A 17,295-nucleotide genomic window follows, 5' to 3' on the forward strand; every position below is an offset into this window, starting at 1 on the left:
CTTCGGCCTTCATCAATATCTCCTTCAAGGAAGCGCTATGCTTTTCCAAATCTGAGATTTTGGTAGCAAAGGATGGACCCAATTTTCCAGGAAATCTGAGAGCATGTGGTTGAAGAGTGTATGTGTTACATAAATCTGCATATTCATAAACACAGACACATTGCTACACCATCCGTCCCATTTTCAAAAGATTGGCTAGACAGAGCCAGTGGGAAAGGTACAGATGAAGAGACTAGTTGGAGCAAAGCCTCATTCATAAAACTGGGGTCAGTACTGGAGATTCCATGGGGCTGCCCAGAAGTTCTAACCAGGATGAAGCACTAGAGCATTTGAAGGCTCATCAAATTACTGTTCCCCTTACCTGGAGTGACCTCCGTGTGTCTTATTAAACCCTCCCTGTTCCTTAGGAACATTCCAGGGCAGCCTTTTCCAGAGGCTACCTGTTCTCAACTTCTGCTCTGCAAATTAATTTACATGGCCCTAAGCAATTATCTCTGTGTGCCCCAACTCCTCTTGGCATGCAGATGGTGGAGATCAAGTGATGGCAAATAAATGCACAAGGAAACCCAAGTCATGTTTTAAACTACCGAGGTTTTTTTTTTTTTTTTTTATTGCAAAACATTTGTTACAGAAATTTCAGAAAGTTTTTCCCAGGGTATCTGCCAACTTCTGCTTCGAATTATATATCTAAACAAACAAGCTCAAAGTGCATTGTGAATCCAATAATAGACCTTTAAAAAAGAACAATTCCTCTAAGGATTTATATATATTTATAATGTCGATAGATATGCCAACCGCGGTCTATCCATACACAAAGAAGGAAAAGATGTATATATATTTAACAAACCCAATTTCAAAATTGTTATATTTATAGGAATTCATTTAAAAATGATATCTGAATAATTTCCCCCATTATAAACTATGGTTAGAATGCTTACAAATGAGAGTCTAAGTTCTAGGTTATGAAATGACTATGAGTACAGTATCCCATGTATACTGTTTTGCACAGCAGGAACAACAATATAAACTCAAGTTAGACGCTCTAGTGACAAAAAGCAGATCAGCCTTGATACGATGCTATGTACGGTACTCTTCTTCTGAATCCCCCTCACAAAGATCCTGTCTTTGGGTCCAGAAAGATGCAGCTAGCAAATACACATGCATCTCTCATTCAGGAGAAAAGGAATAACCCTGAATAGGGTTGAGTTCCTCTCCACCCCCACCTCAGTTCTCGGTGTATTTCTTGTATACACTAAGTCAGGATCAAGAACATGATCCCAGCTGGCCCTAAGTCAGAGGTCCCAAACTATTGCCACTGGGACTGAATGGTGCTGGCAGACATGTTTGTTTGGCTAGCAGAGTGTTTACAAATTGGAATGTGAATGTTTTTGTCATAGGACGCGTGTTCCCTCGTGCCCCACAAACCCTGCTTCTTCCTGTTGTCTTTCTTGAGTCCAACGGGAACATTTGTGTCCTGGCGTCAGGCCCTGCCTGTCCTTGGGCTTGCAGCCCCACCATCTAGATGCAGACGGCTGGTTCTGATGACATGTGGGGAACGGGGGTAAAGACGTGAGGGGATCTTTTAGGGTTCAGATAGGCATAGAATTGGACGGGGCTGACACAAACACTGGCTGAGTTCAGGATAGGGGGTAGAATGCGGGGTGGGTGGGGAGAGCCTAGGTTAGTGGAAAGATGAGGGGTGGACAAAGTCTGAAAGCATGACCTGTTCCAAGGAGCCTGTGTTTCAGTTTACTGTGCCAGGCTCCACGGGGTGCTGAGGTCATAGGACCAAGGGTCTGTGGGTTTGGCAAAAAGCCTGTTGTGCTGGGCCAAGAGAAAAGAAGAAAGTTAGGGGGGTGAAGAAAGCTGCACATCTGGGGGCCAAGCTGAACTTACTTCTGTGGCCCAATGCTCCGGGCAGCTTGCCCGTCCCAGAGGAAGGCCTGGGTCAAGGTTGGTACCGAAGCTCTGCAGAGAGCCCACCGACTTGTGGCCATGTGTGCCCTTTTCACTTTCCAGCACATAAACGCTATGCAGACAGGCAAGGGGCTGGAGGCTTAAGGGGGCTGGCAGACAAGGGAACTTAGGGAAGGGAAAATTCACCTCACTCTTACTGCCAGGTGGATTACGTGGCCACCAAGACCCTTTCTCAGACAGACATATAGAGATCGTCACGTCTTGATGTCATAGCAGCGACCAGCGCAAGGAACTCATCAGAGAAAAGGTAACAACATGGCTTTTGTGAGTGGATTAAAAAAGAAAAGAAAAAAAAAATCTTGTTTTCCTTAAATCAGAACCAAGCCCTGCTTTGGTTGACTCTGGTATGGGGAAAGAGAATGTTTAACACGGAAAGGAAAGAGAAAGCTTAGGCCAGCAGAGGCTGGGAGAAGTTTTCTCTCCCTGTTGGAAGAGCAGTCATTTATAAGACTGTGCAAAGTGGCTCCTTTCCATTTGGAAAAGAGAGGCTTCTGATAATGACATGGTGATTTCTTTAAAGGGCAACCTTCTTCAGTCACCCAGTTCTGGATAAGACCCCCAGTCACCCACCCCTCGCTCGCCTCTGGACCAGGCTCGCACACAAGGTAGAAAAGCCACCAGGTAGGAGGGAGGTCAAGGGCGTCATTGGGCCACTCATTCATAATGCTCTGTGGCTTTCTGTACTGTCCGAATGGACTTCTCACTTTCCTCTCTGGTTTCGCGATTTGCACCCAGTGGCCCTAAAGGATCAGAAATGTGTCTTTCCTACATCACAGATGCGCCAACACCTGCATAGTGTCGGCCAGCCATCTCTGGGTCCCCTAGCTACGCACCCTGTGGTTAATACCTTATTTCATATTATTTGTTCGGAGCTTAAAATAAGATTAAAAAGAAACCCTTGGTTACTTTTTTGTTTTTAATTTTTAAAAATCAAACATAATCCCCAAACAGTATAAGAAGCCCAACAATGTGAGCGAATTCCTAGCTGGGTTAAGTGTTACAGCAGGCAATAGTCAAATATTAAGTGTCTTTAAAAAGTCAAAAGAAACGCATAAAGCAGAGCATGCATTTTGTCGCCACAAAATTAAGACTGGATTTGGAGAGGGATTACTTCATTTAAGTTACATCGCTATCGTTAAAGAATAATGAGTCAGATGCAATATCGAGAACATATATAACTACCTACACACTAGCATCACTTCATCTAGAAACAAACGTATCAGTGTTACTAAATGAACATATTTATAAAATACTGTACACTGCTTCCGCAGGGGGTTAGCAGATGTAAACAAACAGCTAATTCCACACTGGAGTTGAAAATATTATCTTAAGTTCATTTGTCACAGAGTCTTTCACATCACAGGCCAGTTCGCATTTTGCAAAACCCAACTTGCCTACCACGGCTCATGGGGCTGGTTAGAGGACAGACCTCGGCCCAGGCAAGTAGTTCCTTGAGGGTTAGAGAACTGCGAAAACCATAAAGCAGATCGAGAACCAAAGTGCTCATTTTGCGAGGATGCTGAATAACGTGGAATTGGGAACATACTTAATCCTTGCAACATGTGCTTCTTTATTGAATGTTACAGATTGGCCAGTGATTATAAAGCTGTCCTGTAACGTTCATTAATACAACCACATGCTACAACTATGCCGGGTGAAAAATGGGTTACATATATGTGTATGTGTGTTTTATAATACAGCATTGCTCGACACATCGGATGGCACAGTCTATAGATGGCGCATGATGGATGACTGGATAATATTGATTGCCAAGACAGAAGTCACAGCCAAACATTCAGGAAGATTAGACTGCAGAGCCTCAGAAAGTCGAATTAATGTACTATCCAGTTATCTACCATAATATTATCTATAGAAACCATCTTTGAGAATACATTTGAAACATTCAGAAGAAACACACTGTGTGTTTTTACAAGTACCTTTTCCCCACTGGATTATTCATATATATATTCACATATATATGTGTGTGTATACACACACACACACACACATATACATACATACATATGTGTGTGTGTGTGTATGTGTGTGTGTATATGTATTTTTTTAAGGAGAACTTTCAAAGTGCTAAATATATATCCTAGACCTGGAAGTTTAGACTTAAAAGGAAAGCCAGTTCTGTTAAAGTGCTCTGTTCTGCCTGCTAATACACCTCTGGCTTGCAGAAATGTATGAACTAGCCATGGCAACTGTGCCCAAGTTTTCCAGCCCCTCATTCAAATCCGTCAAGGAGGAAGTTTCTAACTGTAAGTATGGGTCAATCAGGGAATTTCCATGGCCATTTTCATAAAACACCCTTTTCTTTCTTTTTTTTTTTTTTTCAAAAGGAACAAGTGACTTAGAACAAATCATGACGTATAGTAGCATGTAAAAATTGGCACCTCAGAAGCAGATGATGAAACCAAAGCTATTACTGCTGTGAGCTCTCTCTGACTTTATTTATGTTCCTCAATAATGTGCTGCCCATGAGCTGCTTAACTCATAGAGACAGGTAATTAACGTCCCCTTGATCAGGGATGGGATGGAATAAATGAGCTGAACACGAGCTTGACTGCACAAGACCATGGAGTCAATGCCATGGCGGGGCGCGGAGAACCCAGAAATGGGAAGAAATGGATTGAGACAGAATACACATGTATGTGCACAGGAAAGAAATGGCTCATGAGAATTGCATGGTTTACATTTAAAGTAATTCAAATTTGGCTTATATATTTTGCACACATCACAAAGAGGTAAGAGCTTCGTTTTCCTGTACGACAAAAGGACCAGGCAGTCACGAGGTCTGGACTGGCAAGGACTGCATTTCCCCGGTCCTGTTCTGCTCTCTCCAGAAATCATGATGAATGGAAACACTTGTGCACATAATTTCTTTCCCTCGCTTTCCGTCTGGTCCAGAATGGGGCCCTAGAGGTACCATGATGTCCTGCTCTGTGGTCAAAGAATAATGGTTTTTGCCTCCTTCCTGGATTCCTCTACAGACTCACTCAGAGAGCCTCTGGCTTCTTAAATCATCAAACATTAGGATACAAGTATATCAAAATAGCAAAATATAATCTAAGGGACGAAAAGAACAAAATCTTGGTTCCAACTCTGGTGCTGAGACTTGGCCTTCCTGAGAATCACAGAGAAATGGTCTCAAATGTAAAGTGCCTATTTGGACTTCGTATCGATTATGAACAAACATGGTTCCTCTTCCTCATTATCAAGCAACTGGAACCAGGGGTTCATGGACCCTCCTTTCAAGTTACATTGCAATGCTGCATGTATATACATTTTCTTCTGGGGAGAGGGCCCAGAGCTTTCATCAGATTCTCACTGAGATGCATGGCTCAAGGAAGTTTAAGGGCAACTGATTTTTTCTCAGACCAAATGCCTATTTGCTGAAAGGGAAACAGCCAATGTGGGGCTCAATAAAAATGTAAGCATTTCTAGAGTAATCACACACGAGGGAGTCTGGTTGCTTGTGTCCGATTTACTCAAATGCCAAAGAGTGAGAAGGAATTCTTTAATTCTTTGTATGTGGCCTCATAACTATCTCTATAGCCAAAAGGTTTGTTCAGAGGGGTTTTAAAAAAAAAAACACAAAACCTTACAGTCTAGAGCTTTAGTCCACATATTTACTTGATTTCACATAATGAGAAAATTTGGAGCTCCCAATGACAACTCAACGGGAGAACCACATAGTATTTTGGGGGCCGAGAATATTAGGTCATTTTCCTTAAAGATTTTATTCTTTTGAAAATCAGGGACACAAGAAGGAATTGGAACATTTGAGGGTCAATATTTCTTTATCCCCCTTCAAATCCAGATTCTGACCTAGTAACGTACGTCTGTATTAAAGAGTCCGTAATACTATCTGGTTTAGAATTGCATGTCTAATTCAGACTGTACTTGGCGTAATCACTTCGTGCAGGAGAAACCAGACTAAATAAGATGTCATTGCAGCAAGTGTTTCCGGACAGAAAAGAAGCAAAGGGCAGGTAGCCAGTCATTTTGGCAACTTTAGTTTGGGACAAGGAAGAGTTAAGGTCATAGGGATTTAAAAAAAAACCAAAAACATAATTTCAACATCTGTCAAAATTCAACTTAACAGAATGAGCTCTTTTAATGGAACTCCTTGGATATTAAAAATCCTGGTTTATACCTCAAGGTGATAGAAAAGTCCAAGCCTCTGAAGAAAGCTCTATATGCCTGTCTATATACTATATATAAACATGTCTCTGTGTAAATGCATATATAGGTATATAAGCAGCATATACTATAGAAGTCTTTATGTGGTTTGCTTTCTACTTGGGTCTACTCTATCATTTTTATAGCTCTACATATAAGAAAAATATTCATGGTAGGCCTGCAACTGATGGCTTTGGGTTGTACCAAATTCCCAGTCAATTCTAAGATTATTTATGATTTGAAACTTCCTTAAAAAGTACTTTGGAACATTTCCATATAAAAGATACCAGCCCTTGAAAAACTCCAATTAAATTTATGCTGAGCTCAGATTAAATGGCAAAACTCTAGGTATGAAAATATCCACGTGTGATCAGATCTTCATATACAAAATGGTCATGTGATGAGTGGTGTGAAGAATTTCTAGATACATCTTGGAGATGTTCAGAAGACATGGGGGAGCCATGCAAATGATGACAATCACACAGCAGCATGACACGGGACACGAAGGGTGAGAATGTAACAGTATACCACATGGCAATTTTAGGTGAGTTCTGCCCACTATATATATTTCTTTCTTTCAGTTCACTATCACAGATTCAGTGAGTGACTTCATTGATGACAAGTGAGGTACAAAATAAATTAAAAATATAAAATTATTTAATTACATTCATCCTGAGCTTGCTCAACTATACTCGAATGCCCACTGTCTGTAATAAACTACTTGACCCTTGTTTTTAGCCTCAATTCTTCTTTCATTTTGCTTGCAACACAAAAAGGCATTTCTGTTCCCTTTATTTTCTTCAAGAAAGATAAACAGTTGTGGCACCAGAAGTGAATATAGAAGAGACAGGTGAACTATGACTGTTACCTTGTTTTTTCTTTATAATGATCAATTACAGAAGTGTTGGCATGAGAAGGATGTGGGACGTTAGGTAGAACTGCTTGCTGCCGGCTTATACTGAATAAAAAGGATGCTCTTCATCAGTCACCAGTGATGGAGCCAATGTGAAAAGAAAACAGAATTGAAGTTTAGAATATCTCATTTGTATGCTGGCTACTTTATTTTATCTTATTTTGCAATTTAGCCCTGTATCCTAAAACTCTTGATAATGGTCAGAAATGGAAAGATGCCTCCTGGCATGGAGAGTGCGTGAAGCCCCTTCATTCCCAGAGCTCATGGCTTTCTGAAGTCGCTAGACCTACACGCTCACCGCACCCCTTCTTCTCCCTCTTTTCCCACCCTACCCATCGAGTGTGAACATGACTTAAAGCCCCTGTGTTTGGCACTGGGCTAGACCAAGTGCTTTCCTGATCTGCGGCCCAGAGGTCACCTTCGAGTTAACACCTCCCAAGGCATTGCTTGTTTTGCTCAGCTAAGAATAAAGCAGGTAAGCTTCAAGGAAGGGGAACAGGTGGAGTTCAGGGAGGATTTCAGGGCTGGATTCTTGAGCCTCCTGCAGTGCTGACTAAGAAGGTTTAGTTGTGCTTGCTTTCAAAGCTGTGGAAGGCAGATGTTCTCGACAGTCTCCTCATGGACAGGCTGTCCCCTCGTCCCTCTGGCTTGGAGGACTTACTCCTCTGGAAGGGGTTTCGCAGGCTTGCTGTGTTCCGCTGCCTGTCGAGCTTGTCACTGATGGAGAAGCTCTTCCTGGTGTGTGCATATGATGCACTTGGCTCCTCTGCCGAGTAGCTGTTGGCACGCTCTATCTTGGGAACCGTGATGTTGTTGGACAGGGTTCTGTCCGAGTTATCACCCTCCTGGGAGGGTACTGTGATGGTGGCTCTGCGGCCTTTGGCCTCGTTCTCCTCGCTGTCAGAGCTGGGGTGACTCAGTTCTGCTTCTCGCTCAGGATGGCAGCACAATGGATCCTCCACTTTCCCTCCCAGGGCACCAGGGAAGGTGGCCCTGTCAGCAATCGCTTGAGGGGCATTGACACACCTTGTGTCAATACAGTCTGTAATACTTGTGTATTCTGCTGTTTTCACGGGCACCCCAAAGTTGGCGTAGTAGCTCCTCGACGGAGAAAACATAAAGCTATGAGATTTCACAATGGGGGCCTCTTCTAGAAGAAAGGGAGTGGTGGCTAGGTAGCGGCTACTTTTGGAGCGCTCGATGCTCTGGTACATTGGAGGGTCAGTGTCCCAGGGGTTTTGGCATTCTGGGAGGTGCGTATAGTCTGAAGAAAAAGATCTCGTGTCCATGGAGGTGATGTCCTCAAAATCGATGCTCCGGCTTGGAGGTCTGTCTGTGGGTGCAAGAGTTGCATAGGCACTACTTGAAGGAGCTGTGGAAGGTGCTAGAGCCGAAAAGCTGGGCTCTCCCAGCCCAAGGATGTTCATGGAATTGTCCAGAGGGTCCATATCACAGTGGAGTTCATCCATGGCGGAGACATAGATGTCGATACACGAAGACGGTCTTCTAGAGTCAGGAACAATGGCCAAGGTGTTTGCGGGGGCTGCAGGAGCTTTGGACTCTTTCGCTACAGAGTGGGAGCTAGTAGCCCGGTGTAGGCTCAGGGACCTTTCTTTAAAAAGACTCTCCAACTTTTCTATACCACCTTTGTCTTTCATATTGACTGAATAGAAAGAATGGCTTCTCATACGGGGCATTAGGGTTGGAGAAGTTGGGGACATGGTCTCCTCACCTGCAGGGTCTATACTCTCTTGGAGCTTGAAGGTGTTCCCCTCCTGGCTGTTGAAGCTGCTCTGGCGAACGATGTAGGCGGCGTCTGTGCAGTCAGACGAGGTCCGGGAGCGGATTTTGTTGGACTCGGCCCGCTCCAGACCTGTCAGGCGCTCTAGGGCCGTGGCCATGCGCCCAATGAGGTCCTCGAGCTGCGCCAGTCGGATGTCCACGGTCTGGAGCGAGGCCTTCATGCAGTGCTCCCTCTCATTGACTTCCTCCAGCCGCATGGACATGTTCTCCACCCTGGGCAAGAAACACAAGGAGGGTCACGCAAGGCCGGACTCCTCTCCGGAGAAGCTAAATCATCTGGAGCTGGAAGAGGCCTGAGAGATGATCTAATCCAGTGGTATTTATCTACCAAACCCCTTTCCACTCAGTAAAATTTAATGCACAATCCCGATAAACACCAAAGTTGAGTAGTTCTTATTGAAGTGGAGTGGGACCCAAGTACCTCATGACTTAGCTGGGACCTGGAGCGGGGTTCAAGGAACTAACCATGTATCAGGGCTTTGGCTAAATCAGTTGCCACCAAGATGAGGATGTTGCCTTTCGATGACTTGATTCAGAACTGCACCAGAGAATTTCAGGAGGCAGCTTTTCTTGTTGCAGTGTCCACAGAAGACTTGGAGTGTGGACTGGGGTTATTTTGCTTTGCACTATTTTTTTTTTTTTAAAGATTTATTTATTTATTTATTTGACAGAGAGAAAGCGAAAAAGAGAGTGTGTGCAAGCAGGGGGAGCAGCAGAAGGAGAGAGAGAAGTAGACTCCCCACTGAGGAGGGAGTCCGGGGATGGGGCTCGATCCCAGAACCCCTGGATCATGACCTGAGCTGAAGGCAGGCTCATAACCTCTGGAGCCTCCCAGGCGCCCTCATTTTGCATTTAGATAATCATCTTTTTTGGTTGTTGCCATTTACAATCATGCTTTTAAAATTTAGCACCTCTGAAGGAATTAATACAGTCCTGTCACAGAGGCACCTGTGACATAATTTAACCCAAGCATTTCATTAATGAGGGAAAAGCAAACATCAAGAAATTTAACCAAGATTACATAAAGTAATTTATGGTAAAACCTGGAGTGCCTATCAAGAAGTAAATTCTACTACTCCTCTCTCTCTCTGGATAGCTGGTCACAGATGCCTTATATTACAGTCATTTCTAGATGTCTCTACCCTCCCCACTGATAATTCTCAAGGGCGTGGTCTGTCTCATATTCCTTTTTCCATTTCCATGCTGCCAGCTGCCACTAATGGTTCACCGAGTCCATCGTGGTTATGAACTTGATTTCAATGGTCTAGTAGGCTGCCTGGACATTTATTTACAAAGACAGAGCCCACATACTTAAAATAAAGCTGTGCCATACTTTTCACTTGACTGGGGAAGGAGAAACCAGAACCAAGCTTTGCTGTGACCTCCAACTTGCACTGTGAAATGCCGCAAGGCAGATCTTTTGGAGACTCTAAGTGAGATCCATTCACAACTTTTCTGGAGAAGCTAGAGATAAAGATAACGTTTCCAATACTCCCAGTGGGCGGGCGCAGTAAGTCCCATGACTGCTGAGCCTTCAAAGAAACATGCTGGGGGCGGAGTACAGAATGTGCTTTACGAACAGTGGTGGGAATTGGGGCTGGGTCCCCTCAGCTGTTGTGATTGGGGGGAGGGGGCAATATGTAAATCGTAGCGACACCCTCGTCAGAGAAAAATACACGTTACAGTGCCCAAAGGAGGAGTTAGAGGCATGTGGTTTCCCTCTCAGAGGAACTGAAGTTCTTTTCTTTTTTTTTTTTAAGATTTTATTTATTTATTTGACAGAGAGAAGCACAGTGAGAGGGAACACAAACAGGGGGAGGGGCAGAGGGAGAAGCAGGCCCCCCACTGAGCGGTGAGCCAGATGCCATGTCAGGACCTTGGGATCATGGCCTGAGCTAGAGGCAGACACTTAATCTACAAAGCCACCCAGGGGCCCCAGACCTGGAGGCTTTAAAAAACCAAAAAGCTCTTCTGGCCAGAGTGGGTGTGTGTGAGCCTCTGGCCTCGGCCCTGTCTCTGTCTCTGTCCTCAATAGTCCCCCCAACCCCCCCCCAACTCCCTCCTCTCACTCTTTTATCTTCCAGGGTCCCTTCCCCCGGCTCAAGGTTCCAGACTGCCCTCACCAGCCCTGCCCTGGAGATGTCCTTCTCGTGCTCCAGACCCAGCGCAGCACTTCCAGGGGCCGGGAACTTTCTGCCGCCACGCCCCGGTGTATTCCTAAAAGACTTGAAAATTGAGCAATTCTGTATCTGGCAAACCCAATGCTCTTCGCCCAGCTCATGCAGCTGATTCAGAAGGAAAATACAACCTTCCCCAGCTTCAGTTGATTTTGTGGTATAAACATAGCTGGAGAAACACTACTTAAAATAATAAGTTTGTGTGTCGTACAGAGGCACGATTCACTTTGTCACCATCTAGCCTCTGCAGTTTGGTTTCACAGGGACTGCAGTTTCATATTTTGCCATGCAGTAAGCTTTGGGTAAGTGGGTAAAATACGTCTTCATTAAAGTCGGGAGCAGGAGAGACCCATTTTTGTAGAATGAGACTTTCCATTTTGGATGCTCTAGGTACTGGGATCTCTTAGGTGTTTAGTGTTGGCAGAATCAAAATAGGCAGGACAGTTTTCTTCCTCCCTCTCCTTCCTTTCCTGGAGAGTGGTATATAAAAAGTTGGTATGGAAAGAGCGAAAGATGCTCTTTCAGCATGACTGTGTGTGAACACGGGTCTGAACACTGGAACATAGCTCCCTGCTCTGCGGGGAGCTCCCTGCCTGTGTCCCTCCTGCCTTCCGCCCAAGGATCCAACGGGGCAGAGAAAAGCAGCCGATGAGAGGCAGAACTAAGGCACCATGAGCCCAAGGAGGAGTTGGAGCTGGTTCCGGATAGTAAACGAGACAGAAACTAAGGAGCCCCGCGGGAAGGGAGAGGGTTTTTCAAGGAAAACGAAGAGGTGGGGGGGGGGGGGAGGACTCAAAGGCCAAGGACAGGAGCAGGGCCCCAGGGAATGGCAGACGCGGGTGGGGGGGGGTGGGGGGGGTGGGGAAGACAGCCCGAACAGGATCCCGGAGCTATTCCTCGCCAATCTCTCCTCAGCCGCTCTCCTGTGGGGTCTGAGCGGTTCGGAAAAGTAAGAATTGGGAGGAGGGGCTGTTTCTTCCAACTTCTGGATTTCTGGATGTGTTTAACCACCAAACGGTATGAGCAGTTAGGTCGTGAATATAACTGCAGAGGTTTAATACAAGAGTTGAAGAGAAGAAAAGATCCTGGAATCAAAATTTACATGTTTGTTCCATAAACAGAGTGCCTCCCTTCGTCTTAAAACATTTCTTTTTTTAAAGATTTTATTTATTTATTTATTTGTCAGAGAGAGCACGCACGAACAGGCAGAGTGGCAGGCAGAGGTGGAGAGAGAAGGCTCCCTGCTGAGCAAGGAGCCAGATGTGGGACTCAATCCTAGGACCCTGGGATGACCTGAGCCAATGACCTGAGCCAATGACCTGAGCCACAGGCTTTGGCTTAACCGACTGAGCCACTCAGGCCTCCCAGAACATTTTTTGAGAAGTGATTGTACATGGGTGTGCGTCACCGATATAAATAGGTGTGAGGGACCAGCAGAGTTCTGGGTCATGATTGCAGTCACTAGTTACTGACTCTGGTCAAACCACTCAAGGGATAAAACAGAAGTAAGAATGGTAAGAATTTATGAATCGATAGGAAGTCTCAAGGAGAGAGAGACAGGAAGTCACTAAGTGAGGATGAAAAAGAGGCACCATGGAAGGGAAGATGCCTTTTCTTCTTTCCCTTTTTCACGTCTCGTCTCTGGGTGTCACAGGGCATACTCAGCATCACTTTGGAGGCAAGCACAAGAGGGGCACGACAGGGTCCTGGAAGGATGTGATGTCTCCTGTCCCTGGGTGCCCAAGAAAGTGACAGCTGGGACCCCACCAGAGGGCACGCAGTGGGTTGTTGAAAAGCACAGGGAAGAAGACAACGAGCCTCTAATGGCCAATATGATGAAGAAAAGAGCCTTCACAAGAAGATTCTAATGACACAGAAAATGTCAGCTTCAAAGTGCAATTTCTTAAAAGCTGTTATTTTCTAGAAATTCATTTTCTTTCCTGATATGCTCAAAATGTGGTCAAAGGAAATGCAGTAAAAGAAAGAGAAGGACTGGGGCACCTGGGTGGCTCAGTGGGTTAAAGCCTCTGCCTTCAGCTCAGGTCATGATCCCAGGGTCCTGGGATCGAGCCCCACATCTGGCTCTCTGCTCAGCAGGGAGCCTGCTTCCTCCTCTCTCTGCCTGCTTCTCTGCCTACTTGTGATCTCTGTCTGTCATATAAATAAATAAATAAATCTTTACCCCCCCCCCCAAAAAAAAGACAGACAAGGACTGGTTGGCCATGCCTGTTTCACTTATTTTTTAAAAAAAGATTTATTTATTTACTTGATAAAGAGAGAGGAAGAGAGCACACAAGCAGGGGGAGAGGCAGAGGGAGAGGGAGTAGCAGGCTCTCTACTGGGCGGGGAACCCTATTTGGACTTGATCCTGGGGCCCTGGGATCATGACGTGAGCTGAAGGCAGACGCTTAATCAACTGAGCCACCCAGGTGCCCTGCCATGCCTGTTTTAGATCTCAAATAAAATAAGATGGAAACAGAGAGGAAGGCAAATCATAAGAGACTCTTAACTTTGGGGGAAAAACTGAGGGTTCCTGGAGGGGAGGTGGGGGGTAGAGGGGAGGCGGGGGTAGAGGGTAATTGGGTGATGGGCATTAAGGAGGGCACTTGAAGTAATGAGCACTGGCTGTTGTATGCAACTGATGAATCACTCAACTCTACCTCTGAAACTAGTAATACACTGTATATTAATTAAACTGAATTAAACAAAAACAAAAACAAAAACCAACCTCCCTGGAGTGCTAGCAGTAGGATGGCTACAGGATAAGGGGCAAACACAATGCCATATCACATGAACCAATCACAGGGCCTCTTGCTGGGGGAGAGGGCATGCTCACACAGGTTTTCAAATGAAAGGCAATGGTGCAGAACAAATAAGGCAAACTCTGGCTTCTCCATAGACTGACACCTAATTTGTGAATTATTCAATTCCCTTGGGGTCACCTTCCCTTCCCTTTGGGCTAGTCATCTTTCTCATCATACTGGGAAGGAAAAGGGAACGCAGTTTAAATCCAACTCAATCAGCAGAGCTACCAAAGATCAGCACTGGAAAAAAGATATGGTTGGGAGGTGGGTAAAGCTCATCTTTCTTGGCTTACACTGGTTTTTGATTACTTATGAGTCTCATATATCTGAAGTTATTCTTGTCTCCCTGTGTTATGAAAATTAGAAGTTGAATACACTATTAATAGTCACATGACTGTTCCTTTTTTTTTTTTTTTTTTTGGATCTAGGTGAAGAGCAAAAAGGGCACAAAGCCCTTTGGCTCAGGAATGATGATGTTCGATAAGTGATGCTAGAAACCATGCATATCCTTCTTCGCTTAAATTGTTACTGGAGAGAAGAAAAATCAAACTGCAACTTCTTCTGACAAGTGGAACTGGACAGGTGGGGTGATGGGGAGGGTGATCTGGAAGCTCTCAGTTGTGGGTCTGAGAGTTAAATGCCCACGGGGAGGGCAGATCAAGTGAGCAGGTGAAGTCAGGAAGCAGGTGAGGACAGAGCAGGGATGCTGTGGCAGCAGAGGGGATGCCCAGGCCAGAGGCACTCAGAACAGATTTCAACCATCACTGCAAGCCTAACCCAATAGCCCTCTGTGGGCAGATGTTGCCCAAGAGCCACCAGTTTGCAAACCCTGCTTTAAGGGAGTTAAGAACTTGCCGCTGCGATCACTAGAAAATGGAAGCAATCCTTAATAACCAGTGGGAAATAAAAAAGAAATGCCAGGAGACTGGAGATAGGAAAAGGTTTTTCTGATATGAAAAGTTCCTGAATTATAGGAATTATATGAGTTTGACATAAATTCTAGGCAGCATTACAGAATAGCTCAGTAGTATATAGTTAAGCAGATGGTACTTTTTGAGTACTTTAAAAAGGTAGAGTTCTTTAACAGGAGACTTTATGGGCACAGCAGTCATCTTGTCTTGATAATTTAGACCAATACAGTAACACAGATGCATAATGTTTGTGATGGAGTACCTAGTGATTTTAGCAGGGAGGCTGACACACTGGGCTGAGGGGAGAAATGTGGATATCTGGCTGGTTATTAACAAAAGGAGAGGGGGGTGGAACAGGGGCCAATACTGTCAGTGGAAGGTATTTTTAGAGTCATACCAATGTCTTGGTTCTGTCTTGGTTCACCTGATCTGTGCTGGTGGGCATCTGGGGAATTATGGTGAAGGCATAGCAGGTATACGTATCAAGTCAACAATGAGATAAAATGAATATAATGGAGAAAAGAAGGATTTTTCAGAATCAATTCCTAAGAGGTGTTAGTGATCTCTCAAATACTGTATTGCGCTCTTTATATAACATTTGGGTGCAAAAATATGACTTAGGAATGATGCATTTAAGTTGACAATTATGGAAGTATCTTTGTATTTCTATAAAGATTTATGCAAGTAAAACTTATATAAATAAGTTATATTTTACAGGCGGTGGCACAGAGAGGAATGTGGGGCTTGCTATGTAAAGAAATCCTTTTCCCAAGTCTTTTAGCAGAGCAGAGCCAGCTCTTAATTTTTCTGATCTCAAATCCCTGTATTGGGGCTGTTTAACATGAAGAGAGAATTATATAATATCTTATTCATATGTGTACAGTTAATTATGTAAATTAAACATTAACTATCCACATGTGTGTGTGTGTATTATATATATGTGTATTATCTATCATTTATTATCTATTGTATGTTGTCTATCTGTTGACAGCAAATGGGACATGTGATTTCACCTGCCGTTCCACTCAGAAAGTGTCCTAGAGCGCGCGTGAGGTGGGGAATACGGGTCCTCTGCTTCCTTGGTTGATCTTCGTTCCCTCATGCACCTTGTGGCATTTGTTGTGCAGAGTGCAATTCTAGTTTTTAACGATTTTTTGGTACACTTGCAAATGCGAAACAAACCAATACCACCACTACCACCACCGACAAAAATCAAACCCCAAACAAACACAGACAGAAGCAACAGAAGCAGGATGAGACCTGGACGTAGATGCACCTCTCTGGCGCCTGAGCTTGGTCGTGAGCTTGTCCTGGCCTTCCAGGCCTCCACTCCTCCAGAAAGCTATTTAATGCCTAAGACACAGGAAGGGGTGCCTGTGATCTGTCCTGAATTTCTGGAAATTGCTCACCTTGGTCATCGTCCTTGAGGGCAGAGCTCTGTAACCACACCCAGAAGAAGACGGTCTTGGGGAAGGAGTCTCCTGCAAGTGCTTACAGGTGGGCATGAGAGGCTCAGGTAAGGTGATATATATAGTTCCTTCCTGTTTCTATCCAGTTCCAAGGAACTGGTGGCATGGTCACAACATGTTCCCAGGCGCTGGTGCCCATACCTCTCATTCTAGTTCCCCAGAGAGGTGAAGGCTTCCTTGCATCTCAACACTCCTTCCCCCTTTCTTTGATCCCAGGTCTGTAGCTTTTTGAGATCAAAAAACATTTCAAAGTCTCGTGCACATATGCTTTGGAAATGTTTGAGCAACAGGCAATGTGTCCGCGTGGCATAGTTTTCTGGAAACCACATGGCTATATGTCCATTAATAAATAGCTTTTTCAAGGCCTTAGAATGAGAGATTTTTAGATTTACAGCTCCTTCCTCTGTTTGCCAGAAAATTGCTTCACATCATATCGTCCTAGAATGCTCTGTTGTGCAATGACAGATGTGCATAAAATTTGTGCGCAGCTTTAAACTTTGTTAATATTGGCGGAGTACCAATGGATACAATCACTCACTGGCATGTGTGTATATACCTGCTTATCTAGACTGCATTCTTCAAAGAAATGAAGAGCCAGGGACAGAGAATGCAGCTTGTGTAATTTCTACAGAGCCACTAGAGAGTGTACAAAGTGGGTGAGCAGATAAAATGTCATTTCCTGAAAACTTGAGGTCACTGATTCATATCTTAGAAGTCTAAATCATATCAACTGAAGTCATCAATATAATGCCTTTCCCCACTATTTATAATAGTGCCATCTTCATGTCTCAAATGCTTACAATTGAAAGTTACACCAAGCTTTGTAAGTCTGCACATTCTTTACCAGAATGGTTCCCAAATGATGGGTTTTGAACATGCCAGCCCAGAATGAAGTGTTTATTAGTCTACAGCAAAATGAGAAAAATCAGAAAATGTAAATCCCTTTGCATTAATCTAGGTTAATTACACTTCCAGGATTCTTTCTTTATATTTTGGGATTGTTTTTTTCTTGTAGTGTTACTGGTCCACAAAACTATTGGACCAGTGAGATCT

At 44.3% G+C, this 17,295-nt stretch overlaps 1 protein-coding gene across 19 annotated transcripts in view; it reads right to left on the bottom strand.

Annotated features, from left to right (window-relative positions):
* Window positions 1–571: 571 nt before the first annotated feature.
* The window catches only part of TRPM3 (transient receptor potential cation channel subfamily M member 3), a gene marked incomplete at its 3' end in the record, with an annotated part of 782,399 nt that continues 765,675 nt past the window's right edge, over window positions 572–17,295 (bottom strand). For 17 of the 19 annotated variants that reach the window (XM_082696696.1, XM_082696693.1, XM_082696679.1 and 14 more), the window contains one exon: window positions 572–9,094. In XM_082696696.1, coding sequence (XP_082552822.1) covers window positions 7,642–9,094 — 1,453 coding nt within the window. The remainder of the gene's footprint in view (window positions 9,095–17,295) is intronic. The other 2 variants (XM_082696689.1, XM_082696688.1) reach the window with 1 other exon arrangement.

Source organism: Mustela nivalis (genome assembly GCF_964662115.1).
Source record: "Mustela nivalis genome assembly, chromosome: 13".
NCBI classification, from domain to species: domain Eukaryota; kingdom Metazoa; phylum Chordata; class Mammalia; order Carnivora; family Mustelidae; genus Mustela; species Mustela nivalis.